General features: G+C 54.4%; 2 protein-coding genes across 4 annotated transcripts in view; both read right to left on the reverse strand.

The window, feature by feature from the left end:
- The window catches only part of CATSPER4 (cation channel, sperm associated 4), a 12,713-nt gene extending 10,813 nt beyond the window's left edge, over positions 1–1,900 (reverse strand). Inside the window, exons 1-2 of the mRNA XM_011955599.1 lie at positions 1,662–1,900; positions 1,074–1,217 (exon numbers count right to left, since the gene is read on the reverse strand). Coding sequence (XP_011810989.1) covers positions 1,074–1,217; positions 1,662–1,874 — 357 coding nt within the window. The 5' untranslated portion in view covers positions 1,875–1,900. The remainder of the gene's footprint in view (positions 1–1,073; positions 1,218–1,661) is intronic.
- Positions 1,901–2,585: 685 nt separating this feature from the next.
- The window catches only part of CNKSR1 (connector enhancer of kinase suppressor of Ras 1), a 12,946-nt gene continuing 7,045 nt past the window's right edge, over positions 2,586–8,486 (reverse strand). For all 3 annotated transcript variants that reach the window (XM_011955601.1, XM_011955600.1, XM_011955602.1), the window contains exons 10-21: positions 8,315–8,385; positions 8,169–8,242; positions 7,949–8,055; positions 7,844–7,871; positions 7,284–7,456; positions 5,228–5,301; positions 4,987–5,058; positions 4,165–4,238; positions 3,969–4,030; positions 3,775–3,874; positions 3,519–3,700; positions 2,586–3,204 (exon numbers count right to left, since the gene is read on the reverse strand). In XM_011955601.1, the coding sequence (XP_011810991.1) occupies positions 2,935–3,204; positions 3,519–3,700; positions 3,775–3,874; positions 3,969–4,030; positions 4,165–4,238; positions 4,987–5,058; positions 5,228–5,301; positions 7,284–7,456; positions 7,844–7,871; positions 7,949–8,055; positions 8,169–8,242; positions 8,315–8,385 (1,287 nt within the window). In that variant the 3' untranslated portion in view covers positions 2,586–2,934. The remainder of the gene's footprint in view (positions 3,205–3,518; positions 3,701–3,774; positions 3,875–3,968; positions 4,031–4,164; positions 4,239–4,986; positions 5,059–5,227; positions 5,302–7,283; positions 7,457–7,843; positions 7,872–7,948; positions 8,056–8,168; positions 8,243–8,314; positions 8,386–8,486) is intronic.

Genomic DNA, 8,486 nt, shown 5'->3' on the forward strand with positions numbered 1-8,486 from the left:
TGATCCGCCCATCTTGGCCTCCCAAAGTGCTGGTATTACAGGCTTGAGCCACCGTGCCCGGCCAAGTTTTATATTTTTAATAGAGATGGGGTTTTACCATGTTGGCCAGGCTGGTCTGAACTCCTGACCTCAGGTGATCCACCCACTTCAGCTTGCCAAAGTGTTGGGATTACAGGTGTGAAGCACTGCGCCTGGCTCAAAAAAAGTTTTTAATTAGCCAGGCGTGGTATCTCGTGCCTGTAATCCTAGCTACTTGCAAGGCTGAGGCAGGAGGATCACTTGAGTCCAGGAGTTCAAGGCTGCATTGAGCCAAGATGGTGCCACTGCACACTAGCCTGGGTGACAGAGTGAGACCTTGTCTCTAAAAAAAAAAAAAAAAGAAATTAAAACATCAAGGATAAGTCACACTGAACTTCAAGTTGGACACAGAGAAGTCTCTCATATGCTGTTTTTCCCCAAAAGTCTCCCCCACCTCTCTTTGCCTGGCCAACTCCTACATGCTCTTTTTTTCTGTTTCTTTGTTGTAGTGACTGAGATCACATCCTACTTTTTACTCTCAACTCCAGTGTCACTTTCTCCAGGAAGCCAGCTCTGATCCCCCAGATTAGGTTCGAGTGCCTTCGTTGAGCCTCCATGTACTCTGGGTGCTACTTGGGCACTTGTAATGACAGTTTCTGTGTGTCTGAGACAGGACCCAGTTGTGCTTATTATCCCTGGGACCCTGGCAGTCTGCATAGTCAGTACCTGGCACTGAGTGATTCTCCTTTAGTAAGTGCTGGTTAGAATTGGATACCCCTTCTCCACAAGGCACCCATTTGCCTCCCTCTCCTCACACCATTCTTCTCTTGTCCTTCCTGTACAAATCCAATGCATTCCTTGAAGCCAGGCTGCAGAGCCCTCTCCACCATGAAGTCTTCCTTGATCTCCAGATTCCTAGAAGGTCAGAGCTGACAGACCCTTGAAGAGTACCCAATCCAACCATCATAGACAGATAAGGAGTCTGAGGCCGGGAGAGTTCTCGCCCCAGGGCCCCCATTAGGGTTAGTGGGGCAGAGGTCATGGTGGCATCCCACCTGGTCCAGGTAGGAGTTGGTGCGGAGAGCGATGGTGATAGCGTTGATCACCAGCAGCAGGGCCAGCAGCAGTTGGAAGGCAGGGTGTCGGAGCAGCTTCTTGATGTACATACGAGTGATGTACTCCTGCATGTCCCAGGTGTCCTGGGAGAGGGCAGGACCTTCCTTCAGGCAGGTGTCACCATAGGAAGCCTCTGCCTGGAGGTTTGCTCTTAGAGAATGGGAGTCCCTGGGGCCCACTCTAGAGGAGGAAAGTCACCTGAGAGTGGATCATGGAATGGAGACATCAGTGTAGAGGTCACTATTTAAATGGCCACTAAAAGTGGGTTACTATTGGGGGATTTTTGTGGAAGTCATTGCCAGAGAATCTCTTTGGGCTCTCTGATAGTGAAGACGATCGTTATATAAGGGTTCCTATGGGGGGCACTGCCAGAGAGTTACTAACATATCAAGGGCAGTCACTCAGGGATCAGTGGGAGGGTCCTCTGGGGGCGTTTAGATGGGAGAGGGGGCAGAGTTACCACGAGGGTCTGCTGCCCGTGAGCACAGCTGCAGAAGGGGCCACTGTGGGGCGGGAGCTATCCTTACCGCTTTGTTCATGATGTCCCGGCGGTTGATGAGCACCTGCTCCCCTGGCCGACCGTAGGACTCGTGAATGGTACTCTGCAGGGGAGAGGGGCGGCCCCTCAGTGCAGCTACTCCCCCTCCAAACCCCATACGGTCCTCGTGAGTCCCGCCCCCCACCACGAGGCCTGTGTGGGAGGTCCACTGCTGCCACCAGGCCTTTTCATTATCTCTCATGGTTGCTCAGTCTCTTCTTTCTCCTCAAAGAATCTTCACTCCAAGTGGTCTCACTCCCCCTCCTGGTTATATCACAGAGGCCTCTGTGACCCCCAGCCTTCTGCATTCTACTGAGGAATTCCAACCAGGAGAGAAGCTCCTCCCATTGTCCCTCCTCCGCATCCCACAGAGGATGTCTGGGGATGCTGTAGGGATGCTGGGCTGGGGTTGGAAGTCAGAGGCTGATGGGAGCAGGTCAGATCTCCTGTGCAGCCTGGATGGAGTCATAGGGACGTGTCCCTGCCTTGGATCCAGGAGGTGGAGGTGAGGCTGGAATGAGGAGTGGAGAAGTGTTTTCCCCAGGGCCTTCCCAGGGCAGACCTCAACCTGCACCCCTCTGTACCAGCTGCCCTGTCCTTCCTGCCCAGTCTCCAGGACTGTCCCCACCACCTTGCCATGCAAAGTGCATTTCCCCATCTACGAAGTGAAAGTGTCTCATTGTGTGCCCCTGGGGAATGGGGTAGGAGATCACCATTAGCCTTCAAAGAGCTGGGGAGAGGTGGACCCACCATCCTGGCAGGCTTGGAGCTCAGGTACTTGCATGTACATCAGCGGGCTGCACGAAGGGTCTGCCACCCACCCTCTGGCCAAGAGCACTCACCCCAGTCCCCACCGGGGGGCAGATTTCCAATTCAAATATGGAAGTAAAGACACAGGTAGACTCATTTTTTAAAAAATTGACTTTATTTGGTTGGAAAGTAGCCCTCGTGTAAAATAAAGCACACCTGTACAGACCTGGTTTGGGGGAGAACTGTCAAGGAACTGGAGAGGCAGGGCTGTGGCCACAGAGATGGGAGGATGGGGTGGGAGAGTTTCTTCTTTGGCAAGAGAGAGGGTGGCACAAAGCCCTGGCAGAGGGGTCAGCTCGGGGTGAGACCATGATTAGCAGTACTACTTCCCACCCTGAACAGAATCCAGGGATGCTCTGTCCTGGACATGTTAGAAGCTGGGGTTGAGGTGGCCTGGGGTTGAGAAGGTGGGGTTGAGGGTCAAAGGTCAGGAGCTAGAGTGCTGGCCAGGGTCAGAGGTCAGGAGGTTGGAGGTTGCTCTCTGAGGTCAGAGGGCAGAGATGGGAGTGCTCTTCAGGGTCAGAGGACAGGGACTGGGGGGTCTGTTCTCTGGAGTCAGAGGTCAAGATGTGGGAGCTGCCTTCAGCCTGTGCCACTCCCCAGGCCCCCAGGCCCTCTGAGTATAGCTCCTGGTTCTGCTCCTTCCACTGGCGGAACTTCTCTCCTGTCAATTCAGGGTCACCCAGCACTTCTTCTAGGACCTGCAGCTCCTGCAGCTTTGCCTGTGTGGAGAGGAGGGGCTAAGGGACCATGATCACCCAGGGAAGTGGGCAGAGTCTGAGGCCAGACTTCACTCTGGAGTCTGGTGCCTAGAAGCCAGCACCTGGCCAGCGTGGCACGAGGAGCCCAGGTGAGACTCAAATCCCCACTCAGAACCCAGAGCCTGGCCCAGTCCACAGCTGAGCCCATTGTCAGCTGCTAAGCTCAGAGTCCAGAGCTGAGTCTGGAGTCTGGTGCCCAGGGTGGAGGTGAGAGCCGCAAACCAAAGCCTGAAGCCCAGAGCTTAGTCCCTTGCTGTGCCGAGTCCCCAGCTGACCTTGAGTGTGCTCTGTAGCGCCCGCACACGGTGCACTCGCTCATTGAGCTGAGGGTCTCGGTTGCGCCGCATGAAAGAGCTCCGCCACTGTTCCTGGGTTAGGGGCTGTGGCCGGCCTAGGAGGGATACACCACCCTGCCTCAGCCCCTGTACCATTCCTTCCAGTGCCTCTTCACTGCTATCTGTGGGAGGGAGGAGCAGGATGAGGATGTGCCCACCCCAGCTTCCAGCCCAGCTCCCAACTCCAGCCCAGCACCTGTCAGAGAGCCAAAGGAGGTCCGTGGGCTGCGCTGTGTGGGGGTGGCTGCAGGTGACGTGTCTCCATGGAGGGGACTCCCAGCTTGAGCAGGGCTGGGCTGCAGGCAGAGTGGAAAGCACAGAGGGTCTCTGTCTGAGCTCCATGCCCTGCTATTTATCCCCACCTCCTACCCCCGGCAGCCCCCTACTCACCGAGGCTGAGCGGGACCCAGCCTCATCGTCTGGGTCTTCTGCTTCGGTCTCACTGTAGCAGTCTGGGGTGAGGAGGAGCAGTGGGCTTTGGGGATGCCAGGGAGTGGCCTAGGGCATTTGAATTCCCAGCCCCCATCCCAGGAAAGGCAGAGGCTCAGGTGAGGGTTCCTCCCACTCAACCCTGTGAGACACCTACCTTCCTCTCGAGGCGGGGGCGCCCGGCCTGCAGACTGGTACTTGGAGATGCAGGTAATGAGATGACGCACCCACCTACGGAGAGCAAGCAGGTCTCACGGGGTTTCCATCCCCGGGGTCCTCTTGTATGCTAGGGGCTTTTTACCCACATCATCTTCTGATGATTCTCAGAGCATCTCTGAGAAGGATGAACTCTTAGTCACCCATTTTAGAGATGATGAAACTGGGGCTTAGAGAACTGAGTACTGACTGCGTGCGGTGGCTCACATCTGTCACCCCAGCACTTTGGGAAGCTGAGGCAGGAGGATTGTTTAAGACCAAGTGTTTGAGACCAGCTAGGGCAAAAGAGCAAATCCCATCTGCCCCCAAAACTTTTTAATTAAAAAAAAGAGAGACGCCGGGCGCGGTGGCTCACACCTGTAATCTCAGCACTTTGGGAGGCTGAGGCGGGCGGATCACAAGTTCAGGAGTTCAAGACCAGCCTGACCAACACAGTGAAACCCCATCTCTACTAAAAATACAAAAATTAGCCAGGTGTGGTGGTAGGCGCCTATAGTCTCAGCTACCTAGGAAGCTGAGGCAGGAGAATCACTTGAACCCAGGAGGTAGAGGTTCAGTGAGCCAAGATGGTGCCACTGCACTCTAGCCTGGCTGACATAGTGAGACTCTGTCTCAAAAAAAAAAAAAAAAAAAAGGAGAGAGAGAGAAGTGAATACCTTGACCAGCCACTCTCAGAGAGCTGGAATTTGCATCTCCAGGCTCCCAAGCTCACAGAGGTTGGGAATTATATGACAGTAGGGGCTAAGGGGGAGGCAGCACTCACATGCTCAGATCTGTCAGGGTATCAGCAGCGAAGATGAAGGGTTTGTACACATCATGGGTGAGCTGAAACACACTGTCAAGGAGCGGAGGAGCATCACTCAGCCTGGGCGTGCCCACCCAGAGCCCAGAGAGGCTGGATTCTGGGTACCCCAGCCACTTGCCACATCTCCCACTGCCACCCCATCACCCTTCCTCTCCCTTTCTGTCTCCATCCCCCAGCCCATCATATCCCAAAACTTAACTATTTCTTCTTCTGATCATGTCCACTTTCCAGACTATAGCTGGAGACATTGATGAGGCCCTCAGCCTTCTCATCCTGGGGGGATCACAGCATGAGGGTCAAGTTGGAACCCCAATACTCTCAAGGCCCAGTCAGCTCCTAGTTACCCCTCAGGCTCCTGAGGGTTGTGGAGGGGAGAAGGCATCTCCGGGGCTCTCTAACAAGTCTCTCTGTTTCTGGAGCTCAGGGCCGGAATCTGGGGTCGGGGTAGGAGGTGTGGCCAAAGGATGCCTCTAAGCCAGGAAAGGGGAGCCAAAGATATCAGAGAAACAGTCAAAAAAAAAAAGAGCAGCCGAAAGCTGGGCATGGTGGCTCATGTCTGTAATCCTAGCACTTTGGGAGGCCAAGGCAGGAGGATCATTTGAGCCTAGGAGTTTGAGACCAGCCTTGGAAAAAAGCCCATTTCTACAAAAAATTAAAATCTTAGGCCGAGCGCAGTGGCTCACATCTGTAATCCCACTGCTTTGGGAGGCTGAGGCTGGAGAATCACAAGGTCAGGAGTTCGAGACCAGCCTGGCCAACATGGTGAAACCCCATCTCCACTAAAACTACAAAGAATTAGCCAGGTGTAGTGGCAGGTGTCTGTAATTCCAGCTACTCGGGAGGCTGAGGCAGGAGAATCACTTGAACCTGGGAGGCAGAGGTTGCAGTGAGCCGTGACTGCACCACTGCACTCCAGCCTGGGCAACAGAATAAGACTCCATCTCAAACAAAACAAAACAAAACAACACAACACAAAACTTAGCTAGGCATGGTGGCATGTGCCTACAGTCCCAGCTACTCAGGAGGCTGAGGTAGGAGGATCACTTGAACCTGGGAGGCGGAGGCTGCAGTGTGCTGAGATCATGCCACTGCCCTCCAGCCTGGGTGACAAAGCAAGATTCTGTTTCAAACACAAAAACCAAAAACCCAAATGAGAAGAGCCTGCTCATGCATTTGTTCCTTCAGTAGACACAAACAAACTGCTTCATACCCCTGAGCTTTCTGAATGCTGCTTTCTCTTCCTGGTTTTCTTTCCCCTTCCCATGCAACTAACTGCCAGGTATTGCATTGTCAGGGGGCATCTGGACTCCTCAGGAGGAACTGGATACCTCTGCTGTGCTCCCACATATCCCTTGGGCTTTCCCTTTATCTTAGTACACAGTCCCTACATTGTCCTTGAATGTGTATTCATCCCTCTCCCCTAATAGCCTCTAAGTTCTGGAGAAGCAAAAACCATCCACTCTTCTGTGTGTCCATAGTGCCCAGCCTAGAGCTGGGTTCACAGGAGGCACCTGAATATTGAAGGAATAAATGAGTAAATGAATGACCCATCATTGGGATGGACAGAATATCAGAAGGATAAGAAGTGGGCAGAATAGAAGTGATGATTTTTCAGCCACATGTGGTGGCTCACGCCTGTAATCCCAGCACTCTGGGGGGCTGAAGCAGGCAGAATGCTTGAGCCCAGGAGTTTGAGACAAGCCTGAGCAACATAGCAAGACCCCATCTCTTAAAAAAAAAAAAAAGATTTTTCGGGGCTGGGCGTGGTGACTCACACCTGTAATCCCAGCACTTTGGGAGGCTGAGGCAAGCAGATCACGAGGTCAGGAGATGGAGACCATCCTGGCTAACATGGTGAAACCCCGTCTCTACTAAAATACAAAAAATTAGCCGGCTGTGGTGGCGGTCTTCTGTAGTCCCAGCTACTTGGGAGGCTGAGGCAGGAGAATGGCGTGAACCCGGGAGGCGGAGCTTGCAGTGAGCTGAGATCCGGCCACCGCACTCCAACCTGGGCAACAGAGCGAGACTCTGTCTCAAAAAAAAGAAAAAGATTTTTCTCTATACCTCCTGTGATACCTTTTCCAAACTGCTTTTATACATATATTAACTCATTTCTCTCTGAAGAAAGTCCCCATTTAACAGATGGGAACATTAGAGGCTGGGACCAGGAATAAGAATGGATGATTGAATAGAGATGAGAATTGAGGCCTGGAGGTGACTCACTTGCCTACCCGTTTGTGTGTGTGGGGTCTTACCTGGGGCTGGCGGTACCAGTAGAGCGTGTGTCCCTTGAGCACAAACCAGCAGCGGCGCCAGCGCGGGCCCATGAAGCCACCGGGTGCCTTTCGCAACAGGAGCCAGCCGTCACAGTCCGGCCGGCCCAGCTCACGGCATGACACCCGCCGGCGGCTCAGCCGGGTCGCCAGGCCTGTAGCAGCACAGCACAAGCTGGGCAGTGAGGGGCTGGCAAGGTGCCCCCGCTAAACATGCTCCCTGGCCTTCCACGAGCATCCCCAAATGAGATCTCTGAATCCACACTCTGCTCAGAAGGCTGCGTGTGTCATCTCTGAGGTGGGATGACCCTTCTTATTTTAGAGATGAGCAAACCGAAGACTAGAGGCTAACCTGTTTGCTCAAAGTCACAGAGCTGGTGAGAGGCCCAGACTAGGAGCACAGCTCTGTCTGACCCCAGAAAGACAGCGGTTTCCAGGAGAGGCTGTGTGGGAAGGATAGGGGTGGTCTTGCCCAGCACGTAAAGATTTTTAACAGCTGCTCAGACAGGGGGACCCCACACTTAGTCCAGCGCACATCATACCTTTTGATTTCTTCCGACCAACAGGACTCTGAAAGGACATCAGAAGGGTGAGAGAAGGATCCAGGTCCAGACCCACCCACCTCCTGGCTACACCCCTGAGTTTACCTTGTCAGGGGATTCAGGGAGCCCTGGAGTCCCTGCTACCCCTGCTGGGAGTATGGCTGGGGTTTCCAGGGGGATGGGCAGGGGCTCAGGGCCAAGGGAGGCAGAGTCTGTCAGGGAGGGGGAAGAGACAGGGAAAGTCTATGAGCCCAGTCCCAGGCTTGGGGTCAGAACTGGGCATCCGGATGCCGTGTCCAGGGCATCCATGGGGCTTTGAGACTACCTGTCCAGGCAGGGCTGGGTCCAGGACTGGGGTTTGAAGGCAGGTCGAAGGCAAAGATGTCTTCAGATGGGGCCCTGGGGAGGGCAAAGGGGATGAGATGAGCCCATGGTCTCCCCACCAAGACACACCTGGACAGAGCCTGTTACCTGGGAGACAGTGGGGCCAAAGACAGTGATGGGCTCCTCCGGTGCGGGGAGTCCAGGACCTGAGGGGGCGTCTGGGGAACAACCAGGAACAAAGCAATGGAGACAGGGGTCTGAAAGCAGGTTGGGGGGGCAACAGGGGTAGGGGAGCAGCAGGGGCAGGTACCTGTGGGGG

This window comes from Colobus angolensis, unplaced genomic scaffold (assembly GCF_000951035.1).
Source record: "Colobus angolensis palliatus isolate OR3802 unplaced genomic scaffold, Cang.pa_1.0 Scaffold4, whole genome shotgun sequence".
In the NCBI taxonomy this organism is placed as follows: domain Eukaryota; kingdom Metazoa; phylum Chordata; class Mammalia; order Primates; family Cercopithecidae; genus Colobus; species Colobus angolensis.